Source organism: Vigna radiata, unplaced genomic scaffold, assembly GCF_000741045.1.
Source record: "Vigna radiata var. radiata cultivar VC1973A unplaced genomic scaffold, Vradiata_ver6 scaffold_147, whole genome shotgun sequence".
NCBI lineage: Eukaryota > Viridiplantae > Streptophyta > Magnoliopsida > Fabales > Fabaceae > Vigna > Vigna radiata.
The window spans coordinates 732,968-756,839 of record NW_014541973.1 but is presented as its reverse complement, the minus strand read 5'-3'; the positions used below and the strand labels follow the sequence as shown (position 1 = coordinate 756,839).

General features: G+C 36.0%; 2 protein-coding genes across 4 annotated transcripts; one reads left to right on the top strand and one right to left on the bottom strand.

Moving 5' to 3' along the window:
• The first annotated feature begins 447 nt into the window (after positions 1–447).
• Positions 448–4,567, top strand: LOC106778671 (protein SIEVE ELEMENT OCCLUSION B). 2 transcript variants are annotated; one of them, XM_014666654.2, is made up of 7 exons: positions 448–653; positions 931–1,023; positions 1,206–1,633; positions 1,827–1,921; positions 2,064–2,209; positions 2,580–3,062; positions 3,716–4,567. In XM_014666654.2, exons 1-7 carry the CDS (start codon positions 453–455, stop codon positions 4,325–4,327), a joined length of 2,058 nt encoding a protein of 685 aa, XP_014522140.1. In that variant the 5' UTR covers positions 448–452; the 3' UTR covers positions 4,328–4,567. The 2 variants fall into 2 exon arrangements, with proteins under 2 accessions (XP_014522140.1, XP_014522141.1); XM_014666655.2 differs by having other exon boundaries at positions 934–1,023; positions 3,716–4,566.
• A 5,744-nt stretch (positions 4,568–10,311) lies between these two features.
• On the bottom strand, positions 10,312–23,294 carry LOC106778685 (ankyrin repeat-containing protein P16F5.05c). 2 transcript variants are annotated; one of them, XM_014666669.2, is made up of 7 exons: positions 23,131–23,292; positions 22,789–22,897; positions 22,598–22,685; positions 14,781–14,845; positions 14,431–14,499; positions 14,306–14,355; positions 10,312–10,803 (listed from the first exon to the last, which is right to left on the bottom strand). In XM_014666669.2, the coding sequence occupies exons 2-7, from the start codon at positions 22,864–22,866 to the stop codon at positions 10,680–10,682; spliced, it is 474 nt and encodes a 157-aa protein (XP_014522155.1). In that variant the 5' UTR covers positions 22,867–22,897; positions 23,131–23,292; the 3' UTR covers positions 10,312–10,679. The 2 variants fall into 2 exon arrangements, with proteins under 2 accessions (XP_014522155.1, XP_022631997.1); XM_022776276.1 differs by lacking the exons at positions 14,306–14,355; positions 14,431–14,499; positions 14,781–14,845 and adding an exon at positions 22,276–22,423 and having other exon boundaries at positions 23,131–23,294.
• Positions 23,295–23,872: the final 578 nt, after the last annotated feature.

Genomic DNA, 23,872 nt, shown 5'->3' with positions numbered 1-23,872 from the left:
AAGCATATTTTTGTTTATTTAATTAACCTTAAACTTGAATCTTTTTCTATCCTTTTGATAGTAAAATATATAAAAGGGCGGAACTCATGATAGCAGAAACACTCCGAGTATATTATTTCCTTTATTCCCAATTTTATCTTTATCTTTTTGAAAACACATCACTCTTTATAGTACTGTTTGTTACACATATTCTTTCCTTCAAGGTTTGAATCGAAGTAGGTAAGTGAGTAAATCTAGTTTGGAAAATTATCAGTTACACCCTTTATGAGAGCAAACTTATAGGCCACAAAAGCCACATGAATTTTGTATTATGTAATTCACTCTCTTTCTTGATATATACTGAAGTTTGTTAGTCATTATTTTGGCTTTTCGTTTTAAACTATGGTGCTTTTCTTCACTGTATAAATACACATTGTTGTTGGCTTTCAAATATTTGTCTAAAGAACTTTAACATGTCGTCTAAGCAAGTTTCCAGTAACACTCTTCTTCAGGAGAAGCTCGTGCTTAACCCATTTGATGTCAATGACGATCAGATGTTGGAGAAAATATACATGACTCATTACCATTGTGTTGAGAAGTACGACGTTGGATCTCTTCACAGTATTGCTTCAAAAGTTATCGACCACTCAATTGAAATTGCTCATTCGATCAAGGTAATAACTTCACTTCACACACTCTTGTATATATCTTTTTGAATGTAAATGAGTTATGATTCTGCAAAGCATTTATCTATTCTTAGCTTAACTTATCTAGTTAGTCTCTTGGAATTGTCCAATGTGTTATCTATATGTTTAAATCCGATGAGATATTGTTCTCTTTAAAATCTAGAACTCCTATCACGGTTGTGTTTAGAAATCTATATATTCAAGTAATATATAATGATTGTAAGTTATAAGTTCTTTAACTAAGCGTTGACAATTTTATGTACAGCAGAATGGGGAACAAAATGAACAAGTCAGAGAAGAAAAGGATACATTAATATCTTGCCCTCGATTCCCTACCTTGAAGCGAATTTCTTGCCAGGTAAAGGCAGAATCAAGTAATAGTTTCTCTCAATTAAAAAGCATACATTCTGTAATAAATAACAAATGCACTCATCAAAATAGAGACACCGAAAATGAAGCATGAAATAATATATGATAACAATTTGGAGTGGTGTTAAAGTTGATAAAAGAGAGAAATTTAACGAGTGATTTTGGTTGCAGATGATTTGCACGGGTCGTGGAGAGCAATATGCCCATCAAACAACGATGTTGATCCTTGAACAGCTGAGAGAGTATTCCTGGGATGCAAAAGCAGTGATAGCTCTGGCGGCGTTTGCTCTTGAGTATGGCAAGTTTTGGCAACTCGTCCCCATTCCACGCGACAAACTTGGAAAATCATTGGCAGAGTTGAATGGACTTCATAGCATCATGGAAAACATGCAGCAGCTAGATCACTTCAACAATTTGGTGAAGAAGGTTATGGAAGTAGTTAAATGCATCACTCATTGGAAGAAGCTCATTACTGGAGACTATAACGTAAAAGATGTTCCTGCTTTGACCGACACTTTGCATGAGATTCCTGTTCTTGCGTACTGGACCATTATTACCTTGGTCACTTGTACAAGCCACATTGATTTCTTGGGTGACAAGTATGTTTTTTTTATTAACTTTCTTATTTTTATCAAATATAAAACTTAGACTTACACTTAAATTCACTAACATATAAAATTATCGTGTTAATTATAGACTTGAAGTTAATTATACACATGAGAGGATCCAAATCTATTCTATGTATATTAAACTTTTGTATAATAACTCGTAATTGCAAATGCTTGGATTCAGGGGATACAGATATGACTTATCCAAATTTGACTATAAGTTGGACTACATTCTCAAAAATTTCAAGGAGCATCAGGATAAGTGCAACACACAAATAGGTTAATTACGTGTTTAGTGTTTTTGCAAACCTTTTATATGAACATTAGAAGCATGTTTTCCCTTAAATTCTCTAAACTAGTAAAGGTGATAAATTGAACTATAGTTGGGGACAGAGGTAAAGGTTCTTTGTGTTGAATGCAGAGCGAATAAAAGATTATTCAAAGCGGAAGGATATTATCAACAATTCAACTGAAACTGACATTGTAAAATATTTGGAAGCTCTTATTATCCCCGTTGATCCTCAGGATCCAAGACCAGTAGTGTATAATGTTCTTGCCCAAAAAGAGGTATCGATTGAAGAAATATCTTTAATTATTCTATCTTCACTGCTACTATTTTCTTATACTTTTAGTATTAATCCAATGTATATAGAATGTTTGGTTATTCGTTTTGTCCATACAACTATAAAACTTTCATTTTGCTTCCTATTATTGGAATCGTTCTTTAATTTCACCCATTTCGTTTTAATTCCTTTTACTCTTTGAAAGGATTAAAAATGCTGTCAAGAAACTAAAAAGATGATGTCTATAGAAGTAAAAATAACAATAATGAGTGATTAAACTCAGTGTAAGCAAAGGGTTTAATCATCAAAGTATCATAGTGTTGAGTACAATAACAAATTCATTGTTCATTATTATCTGCTTGACTTATATACAGGCTGGAATTGGAGTATTCAAGAACAAGTATGTCTTGTTGTTTATTTCGGGCACTGACAACATTGACTATGAGACTCAGCTTTTGATATCAATTGATGTGAAATTGAGGGAAGAGCCTAAAGAGGTTGAAGGTTACAGAAAAGAGGATTTCAGTATTTTGTGGATCCCCATTGTGAGTGTTTGGGATGAAGAGCAAAGGAAAAAGGTAGAAAATATTTCTGAGGTTGGGTGGTACGTAGTGAAGGAATTCAAATTCAAAACAGGTATTGATCTTATCAAAGAGGTATTCAACTACAAGGGTAACCCCATTATCTTGCTGATTAGTCCTCAGGGTAAAGTGGAAAACCATGATGCAAAACAAATTATTTCCACATGGGGGATTGAGGGATTCCCTTTCAGAACCTCTGACCATATTCGACTTACTCAGCAATGGAACTGGTTTTGGACTGAAATAAAGAACCTCAGTTCAACAATAAGGGAATTGGTAAGTTCTTCAAACTAATGCTTGTTCTATTTGGTACATGCATAATTCATTGATGAATTCTTTCAAATTAAACTGCCACAGTCTTAGTAGTCATGTATCAACGAAACCTGTAGTTAAAGTTTCATCTACAATCTCAAAGGCTTGTGCTTTCAACCCCATGTTTTCATGGCATCATATTCATTTGTAAATGGTTTAATTAGTAATTTGGTTTTTATATTCATGTCTTCGATTATTTTTGTTTTTGTTTTATACTATTTTTTACTCAATTAAGTTTCTATCTGTTAGAAAAGACTCAGTATTAGCCTCATCGGTTAAATTGATATTAAAATCTTTTAAAAGTATTAAGGTGTTAAAATTTAGGTCTGTCATGTATTAAAATTTAGGTTATCTTTTATTGTAGAACTCCTATGATCCAGATTTTGACATATGGTGCAGATCTAGATTTTCACACTTGTGCTTTCAAATGCCATTAACACTGTTTTACAAATATAAGAACTCAATTTAGTTTTTTTGTTTGAAATAAGGAGTCAATACAGTAAAAAAAACAATATAGTGACCAACAGGGACTGTTACATCTTCATTTACTAGTTAAGCCATTGTAATTTTAGACAACAACACTAAATAAAACTGTGTTTTTTGTGTCGGTAACCCAGATCAACAGGGACTGTTACATCTTCATTTATGGAGGTACCAACAGCAAGTGGATTGAAAATTTCAGCTCAGCTGTGGAGAAATTGAAAAATAGTGGAACTTTCAGCCTAGTGGAAACCACGATTGAGTCCTATAAATTGGGAAGTGAGAGCCCCAAGAACGTTCCACGCTTCTGGATCACCATAGACAACATGCTTGCTAGCAGGAAACGAATAAAGAAGGGTGATGCAGAAGTGGAAGACTCCACAACAAGAGAGATTAAGAATTTGTTGTCCCTCAAACAAGATCCTAATGGATGGGCCATTCTTACAAAAGGGTCTCACGTGAAGCTTCTAGGTTTTGGTGATGCTATGCTTAGAACTGTCATGGACTTGGAAATTTGGAAAGAAAAATTGGACCATGAAGTGAGCTTTGATGTAGCTTTCAAGGATTATTACGAGAAATGCGAGTTTAAGAGTGTTCCTAAAAAATGTGAACATAGGGAATTTGCTAATTATCCCACGGATATTCTAGCTCACTTACCATGTCCAAATAAGAAGTGTGGACATGAAATGGGAGTAGCTTCTGTTAAATACAAATGTTGCCATGGTCTTGAAACTGGTGACATTGCCTAAGACAAAATGCATGCATTAAATAACTCTCACTCACAGTGGCTTAAATTTGGTTTCGTTTCATGCATTAGACTTCCTTGAGTTTGGCTTAAATTTGCTTTAGTACATATCCATTTTTATGCCTTTTGTCTTAGGTGTGTATTATTATTTATTGAGTGAATTGTTTCGAAAGAATAACTGGTTGTGCACAATCATGTTAAATCCCTTCTTGCTACCCAAGCTCTTTCGTTCAGTTAAATATATAACTATGTTCTTTTATTCAGTTAACTATTTGACTCTTTAGTTTTTTAAATGCATATTATCTAAAATAAGATGTAATAAAAAATAAGAATATGTAATATGGGAACACGAGGTGAAAAAGAAACAAAATTTTGAGTGCACCTATATGTACGAGTATCTAAAAGAAAAAGTTCAACAATTCGATTTAGTTATGTTATTGATAAGTTCAGGGGAAGGTTTATATTAGAACGGATAAAACTGACAGACATTTATAATTGTTTGAGGGGTAGTTTTATGTCTCAGACTTTTATAAAGTCTGCATGGGCTGGTTTTTAGCCGTTTTTTTTATCTTTGTGTTTTGGAAGTTCTGTAAATTTAGGAAAGTGAAGAGTCTGGTATGTGTGTTTCAGTTTCTCCATTTGGAGAAAACCTAGTATATTGTTGAAATAAATTATACCGTTCTCAAGGATGTTACACATAAGACATCTGTACATCTTGACTACCATTTTTATGATGAGCTGATGAGTAATTACTTGTTTTGAAAGAAAGAGTTTTGAGATGTGTTGAACCATTATAGTGATTGTTTCAAAGCTAAGTTACATTTTGTTTTGCTTGAGGACAAGCAAAGTTTTAAGTTTGGGGTTGTGATGACGGTTGAATTTATCGTTATCTGATACCTAATTTTGATACTAAAAACACCTAGATTCCTTGTTTTTGTTAAAACTGCTGCAACGGAATAATTAGCGTGGAACAAACCAAGAGGGGGGGTGAATTGGTTATTTCTTTTTCGCGTGCCTTTAATAATTTTTCTCTTTAATTTTTCTTACCAAGCTTATAATAAAATGTAAATTAAGAGTAAGGGAAAGAGAAAAATGCACAGATGATTTTATCCTGATTCAGATCACAAGGATCCTACGTCCAGTCGCTTATCTCTTAACAAGATAAACCTTTTTCACTAAACACAAAACANGGGGGGGTGAATTGGTTATTTCTTTTTCGCGTGCCTTTAATAATTTTTCTCTTTAATTTTTCTTACCAAGCTTATAATAAAATGTAAATTAAGAGTAAGGGAAAGAGAAAAATGCACAGATGATTTTATCCTGATTCAGATCACAAGGATCCTACGTCCAGTCGCTTATCTCTTAACAAGATAAACCTTTTTCACTAAACACAAAACAATTACAAATATTAGTCACAAAGAAAAATAATTTGTAACAGTTTAGAAAATACCACCTCTCTTGAAACCACAAGAGATGAACTTACAAACACCTCCTTTGAATAATCACAAAGGATGACCACCTCCTCCNAATGCTTCACGAAGGATGATACTCTTCCAATCACTTCCTCAGACACACCAAGGATGAGCAAGCTATTCCTCCGTCACCGCAGTAGCACTTCAGGGCTTTGCAGACTAGAGTTTCCTTAGCTTTAGTAGTCTCACAGAGTTCTCAATAGAATTCAGAGGTTTTTAGTACAAGGGAAGAGTTAAATTCGAAATAAGAGGTGAGCCATTTTATAGTCTCATCTCAATACTCTTCCATTCTTCGAAAACAGGCCATCCAACGCTTTTAATCGATTAACATAAGTATTAATCGATTAAAATGAGTACAACGNCTAGTTTTTCAAATCTGAAACACCCAACGGCTAGTGTTAATCGATTATTCTTAGGATTAATCGATTAACTAATCGATTAAAATTTACTTTAATCGATTATTCCAGAGGCAATTGGGTTTTCAGTGTTGGCCACGTTTTAATCGATTAAAACTGGGTTTAATCGATTAAAACAGCTTGTGGAAGATTCCCAGAAGAGATAAAATACAATTAAGCTACAAGAATCAACCCTATAACATTTTAGAGCACTATTACATCATTTTTNATTATTAACAAAGCTTTATAAAATGCGGAGATCTTCAATCCTTCTTTGTGAATATTGTCTTGTGCAAATCTGTTCATCATCAAAACTTCATCTCTTTAATTTTGCTAACAGTTTTTAACAGGAATTGAGATTATTTGGAAGAAGAGTTGAAGTACCAAGGAGTTGGAACTCAGAAAGAACTGGAAAAGCATCAGAAAGGAGGATCGCATGACGCTTGAGCGCCCTTTTAGGGGCCCTCAGCGCTAGAATTCACTGTCTCACGTCTAGCTGCCCTTTTCTTAGCGCAGAAAGCTTTTGGTTCACACCTGCGCCCTTTTGGGGGCTCTAAGCGCCAGTTCTTCGAGTCGTTTCACGCCTGGGCGCCCTTTTAGGGACACTGAGCGCCATTATCCACTGGATCATGCCTGGGCATCCTAAGTTAGGGCACTGAGCGCCGACGACGTGGGCTTGGACTTTTTAACTGTTTTATAAAAGGACTTGGACGTCCTAGGGTTTGGATCTTTTGACAAAAGAGGCGCAGAAACACACTTTTTCACCTTCTAGAGGCAGATTTGGATGCGGGAGCTTCCTACTTAAGTTTCTAGGGTTTTTCTATCTCATTCTTTCCATTGTACATCTAGTTTCTCCATGTTAATGGGGAACTAAATTCTATTTGTTGTTGGGGGAAGAAATAATCCTTTGAAACTCTCATGTATTTGAATTGATTCATATTTACAAATGCTTCTTTTGTTAATTGTTGGGTTTTTTCCTCTATACTCTATGCATTGCTTTGTTTAACTCATTGATAGCATGATTATTGATTTCGTTGATATGGACACATACGGGGGAATCTAGATCTAGGGAATCTCTCCCAAGGGAACTATTGCCTAGACATAGGGATAGAATGCTTGGTTTCCTTAAGCTTCTGTGCGTATGTAATGCAGAATTAATTGTTAGGGAGACAAGACATTGTAAACTAGTAATTAAGGATAGGCTTTCTTTGCCGAGACATCGGGTTTTAAGTAAATTAGAAAGTGGCATTACCATTAGTGAAGAAGAAGAATTCTTATATGCAGAGAGTGGATAGGAGAAATCACAACCACAACAACATACTCATTCCATATTTTACCAATCATTCATTCACTTTTGGGTCTCTCTCCGATTGATCAAAATTGCATTCATGTTTATTTTTATTTGCATTCTAAATCAAATGAGTTCGTTTTCAAGTCTTAATTAATCAAGGTATCACATAACTGTTTAGGTTGTGAGTCTCTTGGGAAACGATACTTGGTCTTACCATGTTTATTATTTGATACGATTCGGTACACTAACCGTTATCACAACACTATCCCATAAAAAATGCAAAGTGTGAATCAATTACAACAAGAACGGGATGAGATATTGAGGGAGCTAAAGGAAAATTTATGCAAAGCCCATGACCAGAACAAGATGCAGGCTAATAAACATAGGAGGGAGGTGGAGTTCCAAGTTGGTGATTGAGTATATCTTAAGTTGGAACCATATATTGTCTGAAATAGCTGGCTAATAGACCTAAGGAGAAGCTTCGACCCAAATTTTACAGTCCTTATATAGTCCAAGAACGCATAGGACCTGTAGCTTATAAGTTGGACCTCCCTGCCCACTGCATAATTCACCCAGTCTTTCATGTCTCTTTCCTCAAGCGTGTTGTCCAACCAATCACTCGAGTTCAACCTCTTTGATCTACACTTACAGAAGATTTGATGTTAGAGGTCTATCCAGAGGAGTTGCTCAATGTTCGCACATCTCCACCGAGGGATTTGGAAGTTTTACTTAAATGGAAATATCTCCCATCCATTGAAAACATTTGGGAATCTGCAACAACCATCAATACAGAGTTCCCTACTTTTCACCTTGAGGACAAGGTGAAACTTCATGGAGGGGGTATTGATTCAAGGGGAAGGTTTATACTAGAAGGAATAAAAACTGAAAGACAATTATAACTCTCTGAGGGGTAGTTTTATATCGTAGACTTTTATAAAGTCTACATCGACAATTTTTTAGCAGTTCTTTTTATCTGTTTTGGAAGTTCTGTAAATCTAAGACAGTGGAGGATCTGATTCTCTCGAATAACCCGAAGTTATATCTGTGTTTCAGTTTCTCCATTTGAAGGAAACCTACTGTATTGTTAAAATAAATTATACAGTTCTCAAGGTTGTTACACATAGGTCTGCAATACCTATCAGTTATATCTTCGATGTAGTAATATTAATCCTACGAACTCTCTAAAGAATATAGTATCTAAAAGATGAAGTTAATGCTAAAAAAGAAGCACTTTCCCGTCCAAAGGAAGAAATTGAACGTCATCAATGTGAAGCTGAAGTAAAAGCTAAACAAAAAGCCTCAGGCAGACATATAAGCAAAAAGCAAAGGCTGAAGCCAAAGCATTATCAGATACGTAAGCTCGCACTGGTCCAACAGTTTTACCTCTTGTTGTTCCTGTGACATTCCAACTCATCTGTTATCAATCTGTTGAGAGTCTTGAAGAAGCTGGGAAATGAGATGGTTAATGGCATTCAACAACAAAATATGACGATGACTCACAACTATCAAGCTTCTATGAAGTAGTGGACAACCTACTGTGTAAAAGAGTTGGTGTTTGACCGGTTAAGCAGAGTTTTGTTGGATGGGAACACAGCTGATGATAGAGGCCGAAGCTCAAGTGGTTGACTAGGATAGGTTAGACTCATATTTTTGGACATGTATTTCCTTCACATTGCAAAGTTTGTTAAGGATAGAGGAAGATGTTAGTGAGTGCAAATGCCACTAGGTTTTAGTACCTAGTCAGATTCTATTCTACACCCAAAATTTAGTAAATAAATTCTCTCTCTACTTTGAGCACAATTAAACTTTATATAAGCTTTGGAAACTGGAGCAAATATGAACCTGATCATGGATTCTAGTAAGATTCAATTAAAAGTGTATAAGTTAATATAAGCAAAATTAAATATGTAGTATTCTTTTACAAAAATTGTAAAAAATAGTAAAGAAGTCTAAATATAACGTACTGTGTCCAGTTTGAAAATCTAGCAATATAGAATACAACGCCATTGAAATAAGCAAAAATAATATATACATAGAAAGTTATGATAAAAACAATAAACAGATTATATAAGCTAAAATATAAAATTAAAACAAATATACATTAAACCTAATTTATAATAAAAGAATTATATGAAAACTAAAAATATTATATAATAAAACTATAATTATTTGTACAAAACATATAAGTTAGAAACTTGTTTTGGCTCATTCCAAAAATCTTATTGTAATTTTGTTCTAGGAATCCTGTATTGGAACAAATTCATATTTTTCACAATGTTTGTACCAGAAATTCTCAAAAAGTTAATTCTGAAAAACATTCGAAAAGTTAGTTCAAGAAATGTTGTTCTAGAAACCTTCTTAAATGGATTCGTATGGTCTACAAAAGCTTGTTCTAAGAATCATGTGCTGGAAATCGTGAACTAAAGTTCTATTCAAAAAGCTTATTGTAGATTATTTCTGAAACAGATAATCTAGAAGTCCCTTGAGTAAGGATAAAATATCAATTTAAAAATTATAATTATCCGGTTAGAAATTATAAGGCGCAGGAGAAAACGCAGAAAAACATTTAGAGCTAATTGACAGCTAAACCAATTTTAACCCACCTAAGCATGTTGCAGAGGGCAGACCACGGAAAAATAAAACAAAAACAAAAAATAATGAAAACAAGCAAAGCGAAAAAACATCTAAATCTTTAGTTTTATGCAATTATTATAAATAAACATTTAATTAGAAGATATAAAAGGTTTTGATAATTAATTTTAAACTTTTGGATTAACAAAAGCCTATCTTTATTTTTTTCAAGAACAATAAAATCTTACAATACATATAATAACTCTAAACATGAATTTTTATTTTATTATAAAAAGACATTGAATCATACCCGTCCACCAGGTTGAACAGGCGTGCCTTCTTTTGCATCAGCACACCAAACAAAACCATTTTACCACCTCTAAAAAGAAATAATGTCACTCTTGAAAAACTCTTTTGGGAACAAAATAGGGTTTGATTGATTGTTTTAGGCTTATGAAGAAACGAACCCGCTTTGATTTCGAGTGAGGAAATCCTATATGGAAAATGATAAAAGAAAACAAACTCATGACATTGTTCACACTAACAATGTAAACATTATAAGAACACACGTATAACTAACTATCACCAAATTCTCATATTAGAAGCTACTCAAGAGTGACATAAACTTCAGGTTTCTTGTGCAGAAACCATAGCACCACGAAGTTCAACTAGTGCCACAGCTTCATTGATTGCATCCATCACTTCTAGCTTTCCCCTACTCACAGCTTCATCCATTGGGGTCCTCTCGTGACTGAAAAATGTCATTGCCAAAACAAATGCATTACAAGGACAAAATCTAAATTAATTTGAGAAAAAAAAAAGTAAGACACTGCAAAATAATTTACCCTATCCTCCAATCATAAAATAACATTTATGTTAAATTTGTTGACTTTTACAATAATTACCATAAAAGTCATGCCAATAACGATGTACGATTCAATGGCAGGGTAAAACTATTTTATGTGTTAGAATAATTACTAAGTCTACTTATGTTAGTGTAGTCAGAGGGACTAAAGAGGGCCTAAAGTAGGGAATAGTGTGTTGGGTTATCTATAATCATTGTACCTGGCAGTCTAAGACAGTTCCTTGACCTTCCATTTCCCTATTGTATCAACTCTTTATCAATATAAATAGTAGAACATGAGAAGGGTCCATTAAGCCCTTTTGCAATATATTTCTCTGTTTTAAATCTCAAGTTGGTATAAGAGCAGGCCTGTGTTGTCCACCAGCATTGTCATTGTTGTTCACATCTTTCTGGTGCCCTTTGTTGTTGTCTGCGGTTGCCTTGTCACTATCTGCAGCTGTCAACTGCAGTTTGAAGCTCTTCATCTTAGTTCGCCGTTGTCCGGAGCTATCCCCCACCGTCTGCCGCCGTCCGCCATCACTGTTTCGTCTGGCGACCACCCCCACCAGTGTCGGAGTCTAATTCTCCTCCACGCACCGCCACGCGCAGCCTCTTTGTGCACTGCAAACAGGCACGTACTGTTCACGCGTCGCCCTCTGCTCGCCGGAAAATCACCGTGACACCTCCATAGCGGTCGCCTGAGCCTCCTCTCTCTGTTCTGACCCTCAAAACCTCACTTGGGTGAAGTCCAAAAGCTCCCCTTGAAGAAAACCCTAAGAAACCCTCTAGGGTTTTTTGGTTCCTCACTATCGCATTTTTTCCTTCTCCTATTTTTATCAAGATGGCGTCTGGAAGTGTTCTTTCTTTCTCTGGAAGTCCTTCAATTACTTTTGAAAAGCTTAACGGAAAGAATTATTTGTCTTGGTCTCCTACAGTGGAAATGTGGTTCCTCGATCAAGGACATTATGACCACCTTGAGCAGGATGGAAGCCAAGTACCTTCTGAAAAAGCTGAACAATGGAAACAAGCAGACTTCCAATTGTGTGCCCTATTGTGGCAATCTGTGGGAACCCCGACTTTTAATATCTCTTAGAGCCTTCAAAACATGTCACTCTTTTTGGAAGAAAGCTCAAAGCATTTACGCTAATGATAGTCAACGTCTCTATGATACAGCAAACAAGCTTGCATGTCTCAAAATGACACACCATGATATGGTCTCCTTCATGACTGAAGCCTAAGCAGTGGTGGAAGAGTTGAGCATATTCTTGGAAGTGAAATCTTCAGAAGACATCAAGAAGAAGCTTAACAAGTATTATATGGTGATGATCCTCCGTGCTTTACATCCTGATTTGAATCATATCAGAGATCAACTCCTGACAAGTCATGAGGTCCCTTCCTTGGAAGCCTTGACCAAACATCTTCTTCATGTTCCAGTGCCTCAATCTTAGGAAGCTCCTGAAACAATGGAACCATTTGTCATGGTTGCCATGCGAGGAATAGGAGGATAGGACACTAGAGGAGGAGGACATGGAGGTCGGGGACGTCCATAGTGCACTTACTGTAAGAGGATAGGTCACACCCAAGAAAACTGCTACTCCTTGCATGGTTTTCCTTGAAAAACAACCAATATCTCTAAGGCTGAAACTCCCACTTCCAACTCCAAGTTCACTAAGGAAGAGTATTAAGAGTATCTGCGTGGCGCAATCATCTCAATCCCAAAGTACATCCACAGCTTGCATTTCTCAATCCATGGAAAGTCAAAATTCATGGGTAATTGACTCGGGTGCTTCTGATCACATCTCTGGTAATACCTCATTGTTCTCATCCCTTTCCCTTCAAGAAAAACCCATTTCATTACCCTTGCAAATGGCTCTAAAACTTGTTCCAAAGGAGTTGGTCAAGTCTCCCTCTCTAACTCTGAAATTTTTTCTTTTTGTCCCTAACTGTCCATTCAATTTAATTTCCTTAAGTCAGTTAACCAAAATGTTACATTGTTCAATAACTTGATTCAAGATCTTTTGTTATATAGGAGCGTGGCTCGGGGAGACAGATTGGAGTAGAATATGAAGCTGGAAGTTTATACCATTTTGGATCTCGTCCACGGGTATCCTGTGTTGCATCTCTCCCCCCTAAAGTGTTACATGACCGATTTGGCAATCCTCACTTGTCAAAGTTAAAAAAGATGTGTCCTGAACTTAGTGGTCTTCAGACTTTAGAATGTGAGTCNTGTCAACTAGGAAAACATGTTAGATCTGTCTTTCCTAAAAGGTCTCAATCAATGTTAATTCTAGTTTTTCTATTATTCATTCTAATGTCTGGGGACCTAGCCACATCTCTTCTTTTGGTTTTAGGTATTTTGTTACATTCATTGATGAGTATTCTAGATGTACTTGGGTTTATCTAATGAAAGATCGCTCTGAATTGTTACCCATCTTCACATCCTTTTTGAATGAAATCAAGAACCAATTTGGTCATGTAATTAAAATCTTAAGAAGTGATAATGCTAAAGAGTATTTCTCATCTACTTTTTCTGCAATCCTTAGCTCCCATGGTATTTTGCATCAGTCCACTTGTCCTCATACACCCCAGCAAAATGGTATAGCAGTAAGAAAAAATGGTATAACATGTGAACTTATATGGATGACACAGTTCCTTCAAGAGCTTAGCTTCTGTGACATCCAGAGTATGAAGATGTATTGTGAAAACCAAGCTGCTCTTCACATTGCATCAAATCCGGTGTTTCACGAGAGAACTAAACATATAGAAATTGATTGCCATTTTGTTCGGGAAAAGTTATTGTCAAAAGAAATATGTACCGAGTTCGTTGGATCAAATGATCAACTCGCAAATGTGTTGAGTAAGTCGTTAAGGGAACCTCGGATTCAGTTTATTTGTTCCAAGCTAGGTACATACAGTCTGTATGCTCCAGCTTGAGGGGGAGTGTTAGAATAATTACTAAGTCTACTTATGTTAGTGTAGTCAGAGAGACTAAAGTAGGGAGTAGTGTGTTGGGTTATCTATAATCATTGTACCTAGCAGTCTAGGACAGTTCCTTGACCTTCCATCTCCCTATTGTATTAACTCTTTATCAATATAAATAGTAGAACATGAGAAGGGTCCATTAAGCCCTTTACAATATATTTCTCTGTTTTAAATCTCAAGTATGTGTTGTCCGTACATGAGCGCTGTACTTAATTTAGGAACTTTGTTCTACAATGGAAATTGAAATTTTAATTTGAGAACCTACATTAAACTTTCTTATAAATCTTTATCAGGCAGATTATTGACATAAGACTCCAACTCTAATTAAAGAACATCAGAAGCATTTAAGAAACTACGTCTAATTTTTGTCTTATAAGTCACTCACTGCACATCTTGAAATTCTTGATGCTACGGTAAAATAACAAACCTGTTTAAAACACTGACATTAGCTCCTGCTAAGATTAGTTTCTTGACAATCTGAAAGCCATTCCATGTGTTAAAGAAAACTATGAGCTGTAAAATTAGATGTCATTGAACGAACACGTTATTTACCTCAACATGCCCATTGAGACACGCCCAATGAAGAGGTGTATTTTTTTCCTCATTAGGTGCATTAAGATCCTGTTCACAAGCACAAGCACATGCTTTAAAACCTCTAATATGATTGGTTGTTTGGAAGTGAGAGACGGAAAGGTAGGTAATGGTCAATGAAATCAGACAATGAATCTTCATCAAATATAAAGTGCTAGAACAGATTTACTCAAGGATTAAGTAGGTAATGGCCAGCGATATGACTTGATATCAGACAGAAAGTGTCTACTACTGTAGCAATCAACCAATGGCTCACTCTGATCACAAAGTTAAGAAAATCAGATGAGAATGTTTGAGAAAAAGCCACTCACCACTCCTTTAATGATTAGATACTCCACAGTATCCACATGTCCATTAGCCGCAGCCATATGAAGAGCTGGATGCAAACATCAGAGGAGCAAAGTCAAGCACACTTGTACAAGATCTCATAGGTAAATTATTTCTGAATTTTCTCATGAGAGAAAAAATTTATCTCCTAGAAAAATTGCATTATCCCTGGCTGCAGTTCTGAATGCACTCTTTCAATATGAAAGTCAACTTATTCAATCAATATGACCTTCTGACATGGGATCTCTCATCACAAGCCCTACATCTCATAACCTCATCCAAGACAAGCTTTAAAGTCACACTCTATAACCAAAGTCTACCTTCACATCAATGTTGCAAAACTCCAGGATCCTAAGAGGATAAAAAATCATAATTCGAGCACTGTAACTTGACTCGAAAGATTTACAAGTATATGAAAAACTATACTCATAAACATCATGTGCATCCATTAAAAACAATATAGATGATAAAAATAACTCAAACATTATAAGTCTTGAGTAATAAAATTTAATACATAACTAAAAATAGGTTCATAATTCATAAAATGCTCATGCATAAAACAACTAATAAATTCATAAATGTTTAATGCAAACAAACTATCCAAGGAAGTCATCCATATTAAACTAAGATTAATCATTGTCATCCTCCATGTGATCTTCATTTTCATTAATGTCATCTCCTCCATGACCTTCATCATCATCAATAATTGGAGGAACCTCCAAATCATCTATAGGTGCAACAACACCACCTCTATTAGCATCCTCATCTTCTCCAACTTCAACTAATATGACTTCATCTAAACCATCCAAACTTCAATTTGTTTCATTCTCCTCCTTGGTCCATTCATCATCAAAAACAAGATCATCAATGTTATAGTCTTTTCTTTTCCTAACATCCTTCTTCAATCTTGAATAACATCACATCATTTATGGTCTTTTGATGTAAACGATTTCTTTTCTTGGTGTGGACCTAAATAACTATAAAGTTAATTAACATGTCATACTAGCCTCTCTAATAATTGTAAAATCAATTTCATAAATTTAAATTCTTAAGTTCTCAAAAACACTCCAATTACGCTCACAGCCAGATGAACTACAACTCAAACCCAATACTCTAATGGCAAATCTTTGTAATTCTAGATGTTTGTCACCATATGATTCCGACCATTGTGATGGAGATTTGGTTTAAGTGCACATTGAGCTATTGTACTATCAAAAGATTCAAATTTGCTCTTGAAATACTCAATTTGAGCATCAATCTTATTAATCTTGTTAAAATTATTAGTTAGTGTGTAAGTTGTGTGTATGAGCTTAGTGGTAAATAATTACTAAGTCTACCTATGTTAGTGTAGTCAGTAGGAAGTAGTGTGTTGGGTTATCTATAATGATTGTACTTAGCAGTCTAGGACGGTTCCTTGACCTTCCATCTCCCTATTGTATCAACTCTTTATCTATATAAATAATATAACATGAGGAGGGTCTATTAAGCCCTTTAGAAATATATTTCTGTTTTAATCTTAACATGGTATCAGAGCAGGTTATTTGATCCTATACCGACTGCTTAGACTGTTCGCCGGCGACCGGCCGTTATGGCCGTCGGCGGCCCCCTAAAAGTATAGTCTTTCAACCTTTGTGTTTTAGTGGACAATCCTGATCGTCGAACCTTCATCTCTCTGATCTGACCCTCCATAGCAACCATTGCTGCCACAATCGGCACCCTCTTCGTTCTCCAGTTTTGGTTTCTCGAGCAACAGTGCTTCTTCTCCGCTGCTGATGCGCCGGCTCCTACTTCTACATCCACCAATGGGTTTCGTCTTCCCTTTTCTTTTGCGGCACTGATTGGTCCTTCTCGCTTGTGCCGCCATTGCAATCAGTCATTGTCTCCATAGTTAGTTGCATGTTCTACCTCTTCCACCTTTGTTATTTTCTTCTCCATTTTGAAAGGTGCCATCCAGTTGCACCTGGGAATTGATTTGTTGAAAAATTGTGAAGAAGGCCTCCGATTCCAAATCTGTAGGAGCCTTGGCCTTCCTTTTTCCCTCATTGTCCGCTTCCCAGATGTTCTCACGTTCAGAATTTTGAAGACCAAAAACGACCACTCTAAACGGAAATGCGTCATCTTTCTTGGATAGTTGGGCAATTTTTCTTGGATTCAAGTTTAACCTGTACATCTTGTGATACAATGCTAAGTATCACCGTTTGGAAGTAGTCCAGCAGAGCATTTTTGGACCTCCAACCTGTCTTTGGCCTTTAGATGCCATCTCTCATCTTATGGTAATCCAACCATAGTTTCTAGTAGTGTTTTGGTTTTTGCCACGTGAAAGGCTCTTTGCATCGCAGATACCGTGTTGTAGCAGCTCATGTGGAGTTGTTACTTGAGACCGCCCGCTGAATTGAATCTTTCGAAGTTATGGGTTTTCAGATTTGTCCAAACCCTCGTACGGATTGGTTCTCGTCCCTGCAGATCTGTTGTTGTTTGCTGTTGCAAGACGTCATCCACTTTTAGTGGAAATCTCTTTTGTCGAAGTCATTTATGTGTGTTTATCTTTAGCAGCTGTGATGCTTCCAATCCCAATCAACAATTTCACTGTTTTCACCGTTCACATTGAGGGGAGTATGTTTCCAAGACACTGCAAGCCACATAAGTATGGTAGTCCCTGTAGTTTGTAGCTTTCAGCCACTACAGGCCCCATCACCCATCCATCTCTAAGATGGAGATTCACTCCTTGCAGTTTGTCATTGTCCACCGCTGCTCTCAGCCACTGCAAGTCAAGTATGACAGTTCAAGCCACTTAAGTATGGTAGTCCCTGTAGATTTGTAGCTTTCAGCCACTACAAGCCCCATCACCCATTAGTCTCAGATATGGCAGTCCCTGCAGTTGTCGCATTTAGCCACTGCAGGCCCTATCCTTACTTGATGAGGGATTTTGTCCTTGCAGATTGTCATTTTCCACCACTGCTTTCCATCATCCACTTTTGAAGTTGAAGTTTCACAAGCTGCTATAGTTGTTCGTTGACATGTGATAACACACTGCCTCACACTCTTGAAGAAAAATCATCTGTTTCAAAATCAAGTTTATCTATTCCAAGCTTGGTTCATACAATTTGTATGTTCCAACTTGAGGGGGAGTGTTAGAATTATTAGTTAGTGCGTAAGTTGTGTGTATGAGCTTAGTGGTAAATAATTACTAAGTCTACCTATGTTAGTGTAGTCAGTAGGGAGTAGTGTGTTGGGTTATCTATAATGATTGTACCTAGCAGTCTAGGACGGTTCCTTGACCTTCCATCTCCTTATTGTATCAACTCTTTGTCTATATAAATAATATAACATGAGGAGGGTCTATTAAGCCCTTTAGAAATATATTTCTGTTTTAATCTTAACAAATCTCATTAATGTCTCCCATCAACCTATCCAAACAATCATAAATTCCATGTTTCACCTCATAATCAGCTTTAAACTCAGCATCATAGTGCAACATGGGATTAAGGTAATAGCTTGCATTATACACTAGCCTATGCAATTGGTTGTCACATCTTTGATCAATGGATTTTGAAAGGGGAGTATAGCTAAATCAGATAAAAATAAATAAATTAATATCCAAAATAAAATCTATAATTCTAGAAAGAAAATCCAATACAAGTGAAGGGTAATTTAGTTATCATTACCAAGGTTATAAACTCGCGAGTTAACTCGTTAACTCGGACGAGTTTGCGTTCTCAGTTCTAGCTTCCGAGCTAACTCGGAAGCAAACTCGATTTTCAAGCAGACTCGGTAAAATCGGTTCTAAACTCGGTAGGAATGGTTAGAATCGCGATTTTGCAGCGGTTTTGCGAGTTTGAAATAAGAAGAAACGAAGAAAAAGGAAATAGTTATGGGTTTAGGGCACCGTCATGTTTCGCTGTCGTGGTCGCACCTTGTTAGCTTGCCTTCGTATTCGCCGTTCACCTGGTTCGTGCTCGCCGTTCGCCATTCACATGGTTCCTGCTAGTCGTTCAACTGGTTCATGGTCACGCTCCGTTGCCTGGTTCGCGCTTGCCGTCATGCTCACCGATGCTTCTCTTGATCTCGACGCTTTGCGTGGAGTGAAGTATTTCTATTTTAATGTTACAACTAGGGTGTTAATCCCTTATACGGTGCGTTTTAATCTTTTAGTGTTTATGCTTCTTATTTTAGCTTGTAGATATTTAATATTAAAATATTTAATATTAAAATAAAACTGAGTCTTCTGTTCATTATTATTCTGATCATTGGGCCTCCTTTTAGTATTCCAAACTTTTGAGTCAATATTAACTTGAACAACTTGTTTTTCTAACTGAAGTGTCAATTATATTCAATTAAAATTATGACAAAATAATAATATTAAAGAAAAATATTTAAATATATATAATATGATAAACTAAAAATTATAATAATATTATAAAAATATAAAAACATTATTTATAAATTATAATATTAAATTATTCTATTATTTATAGATATTTTAAAATATTTTTACACGAAGTAAACTCTTACGAGTTTACAATTCGAGTTTACATCCGAGTTTACGAAACTCTCACGAGTTTACGAAACTCTCACGAGTTTACATAAACTCTCGAATTTGACAACCTTGATCATTACCTTTTACTAACTCCATTGAAAAGACTTTGTATCTTCTCTTTAGCAAAATCTATTTCTCCATAAATAAATCCCTTGGCTAGCTTTTTATCTGAATCCACCATGCACCCCTCATGTAATTCAAAATATTTTTCCAAAATCCCTTATCCAATATCATATTTTCCACAAACCCTCCATCTCTAGTCTTTTCAAATTGACTAGATTGTCACTCTTTGGATGTGAAAGTCCTAATAAGTGATCCTTTATTTTCATTCAAGCATCCCAAAGTCAAATAAGTGGCAAAATGAGTATTGGCTAGTCTTATCAAATTTGTCCCTTCAGTAAATTAGTGCAACAAGGAAATAAGACCGGCTCTTGAATAGATGTATATGATTTTCTTACCATTGGCTATTGTGTCATGGAGTGGAATTTTCTTCTCAAAATCTCCCAAAATTAAATCAGTGCAGCGGATTGCCCATGATGTCCAATATAACTTTTGTCTCTTTTGCATTAGCAATTATCTAGCTGCCTTTTAATTTGTTGCATTGTGGTTACAATTTGGATCATATTCTCTTCCCCAACCTCCTCAACAACATCATCCATCATCTTAAAAAATTGTTCAGTTGTCTGAAGCATCAATAGACTTCAAAAGGACAGTCCCCAGACAACTTACCAGAAAATTAAGCATAGTCTTTCTACTACTATCAGTCCATCCATCTGTCATTATTGTGCATCCATTTTTATACCAAGATCAGATTTGCTTTTTCAACCTGTTGCTTCAACCCTGAATTCATGGTGTGATGATGGCTTAAATCTGGCCCCATGTTGTCTTATTAAAATCCTCTATATATTGATCATTTAATCAAATTTTGTTGTAGCACATAAACCACATCCGATATTGATTGTTTAAGATCTTCAGGAACTGTTATACATGCTCCAACATCATTTTAGGTCTTTAAGATGATGCTTCGATCAATAGGTTCCACCGACTAATGATTTCTCAAAATATTTACATTTCACATTTCTTAATTTCCCATCAATAGAAACACAAGGACTCCATGCAGATACAGTCCTTTCTCTAAAATTCCACTTCCTCTTCTAGCAGCACCACCTAAACCACTTGATACCAATTTTTTCCTTCAAATTCTAAATAAAACTGAGCTTCGAGCACAACAACCAAAGGAACATAGCAGCAATCAAAACAACAAAACGAACAAATAGGCAGGCGAAACAAACACAGGTGAGAAGGATAATACAGAAGCAATTAGAACACAGTGTAAAATAGATAACAAGCATCATCAACTGTGAAGCCAAGCGCCAGGAACTACGAAGGCGGCAATCACTAGGTACTATGAAGGTGGGAACAGTGGTTGTGACTCGTGAAGCTTAGTGTGTGCCTTGTGGGTCTTCTCTGTTTCTGATTCATGAATGTAACACTAGTTGAAAAGAGGTAACAAGTGTTGGGTCTTGTCGTGGGTTAGGTCAGGTCATTATTTTAATCAATAATGGGCCATCAAACAAAAGAATCAACATGGCCACCGATCCCTCAGTTCAATGAGCATCCTGCATACTTGCTCTGATTTGCACTGCTCGCGATCCACCCTCTACGTCAGCTCACTTCAACCCCCATACTCGCAGAATCGAGTGAGTATCCAATTTTATTCTCAATTTTAACAACATTGCTTCATATCCTTTTAACACATTAATGCAAATCGCTCATAATATTGCAATCCACTCTAATTTTATTTAAAATTAAATTCAATTATTTGACAAAAGGAATATATTTCTAGCCAGGAATCAAAAGTTAAAGTTATACCCAAAATCCATCATATCAGATGAGACTAGGAGAATGGTACATCTACTACTACTTGAGATGTTCATACTAGTATTTAGAATGCTAATGAAGGATAGTGGTACTTCACAATAACATAAACCAATCCTAATGATGAGATGAAGAGAATGCAATAGAGAACACTCCGTCTCATTATTCCAACAATTCTAGTAAAGGAAGTAATGTGGATCCTTCAAGTCAAAGTTGGTTCCAATCGATCTTGTATGTACCAAGAAGAATAATGATACAACATGATGAGACACTGGACAAGCGGATTCACTTACAATCCCAAAACATGAGACACTTTCATTGCTAAGATTTGGTGAGGTTAGTTATGTTTTACATTAGCCAGGAGCTTGAGACACTGAAATATTATTTCACATGAATTGGATTCTCTTGGCATTCCTTACACACAAAGAAAATGAAAAAAAACAGTTCGGCTTCTACATTTAATTATTAGGAATATGATGAGCACGGTTACTCAAAATTGGAAGTTTAAGTCCCTGCCCCATATATTTTCAATCAATAGAGACAAGTGTTCTGACAGGATTTAAAAAATGAAGAGGAGGTTCTAAAATAAAGTCAACAACTACAATGGCAGCCACATCATCAAGGACTTTGGAGTATTTGCCACTACAGCATGTGTAACTGTGGCAGCATCACACACAACTTTCTACAATATCAATGATCGCAATGAAGTTGGAACTACGTAAATTTTTTAAAACCGTGTGGCACAAAAAGCATGACTATGGAATGATAATTGTGAAAACCCCTAAAGATAAACTAATAAGACAGGGGCTGATAATGGGTCTTCAGATCCACAAATGGTCAATGGCAATGAGACCCAAGAGGAAGATTATCCACCCTGAAGCATGGTAGTTGAATCGCAGGAAGAACTTATATTTTGAATCATAAATTGTTTTTGTATCATGATTCGTAACATTCATAAACATTTAAAAAATGTAACAAATACTTAAATATAAGAACTATAAACATGCAAATATATCATAAATAACAACCACAGTAAAAAAGAGTGGTTGTATTTGTGGGTTTACTTTGCTGCAGCAACATGTGTTTTTGAGGAGTACAAGGGAACATTTAAGGGATCACCACCATGGGTGATGGGTGTAGGTGAAGAGACATTGTGGCTGCGACTAGACCATTGCTCGACCCTCGCCATAGTCTCTCTAGTTCCATTAAGATCTAACGAAAAAACCCCTCGTTACACACCAAATTAAATTTTGCATCCAAACAAACTTTACCCTCAATCACTCTAAACAAAACTATGAGGCCCCACGAAATAATTAGTCAAAAAAAAATGAAAAAAATTAAAACCTTTTTAAGAGTTAATTAATTTCTCACAGCTTTCATACATACCTGTTCTCCCCTGATCATCCTTGGAATCAAGAGGAACCCCACTGGCCTCTAAGCTCTTAACATCATCCATGTCATTATATCTTGCAGCCTGTCAAAAAAATCATCAACACTCAACATAACAATTAATCACACTTAAAAATTAAATATGCAAATGAACTTAATTTAACTTCATTTAATTTTAATTTTGTTACATCAAGCAAGGCTTCGACGCTCTCTGACGTCGCTTTGGAGGGAGCTTGAAGGGCTGTGTTGGCCTCCGCCACACCCATTTGCAGTGGCAACCCTAACTTCAACTCTCAGCTAAGATAAATCAAAAGAGCGAAAAAAATGTCAGGGGTTGTTTAAACTGTTATCAAGATACTCATAGGGGTTTAAACTGTTATCATAGGTTACTTAAAGCGGTTTAACCGGTTATCATATGTTAGTGGTGAGTCGCCGAGGGGCTACGTGCGCGGAGGTTAGGTTAGGGTTCAATTACTTCTCTTCTCCGCCAGCGTCGAGTGAGAGAGTTCAGCGAAAAGAAAATAGTGTACCTTCAAGGAGGTTCGGCAGGGAGGAGGATCGTCGTCTCAGAGGTCCGTCACCACGGCAGAAAGCGGAGGAGTGCGCGCAGCAGCGGTGGCTCTTTAAGGGTTCGAACTTTTCACTTGGTTCGACTGGGAAACACTGTTTAATTCTAACTCTAGCATTGAATTTTTTGAAAAGAAAATTATTTAACTTTTTTTTACTACATTTAATAATAAAATATTATATTTAAATAATAATAGTAAAGTTTATATAATAATTATATCAAATATGAAAGCTATCAAAGGCTTAAATGTTTAATTTGTATCTCAAGTAAGTGGTTAAATTTTTATTTTGTATCCGATTTTTAAAATGAAGTTATTTTGTTCTCATGTTACGAATTTTGTAAGAATTCGGTCTCTTCCATTAAATTCACAGTTAATTTCGTTTCACGTGGAACACTTTTTCCCTTCTTTTCTCTGTATTTTGTGTAACACCAAGCTTTTTCTTTCTTCTCTATTCTCTCTCTTCTCTCTCCTCATTCCTCATTCCACCACCCAACTTCATACGTCTCTCTCTCACTATATATTGGAGAAGGGAATCTACAAAATTAATGCATGACTGCTCTTCTTCCTCCACCCTTCATGGAAGGGAAACTTGGGAAGATTAATCTTTGTTCAGGTTGTGCTAAAATGTTTCGGTTGTTGTCATCGAACTCCTCTTACACAATTTCCCCCAGACGTTCGGTCACATGTGTCCTCCTCTCCTGGT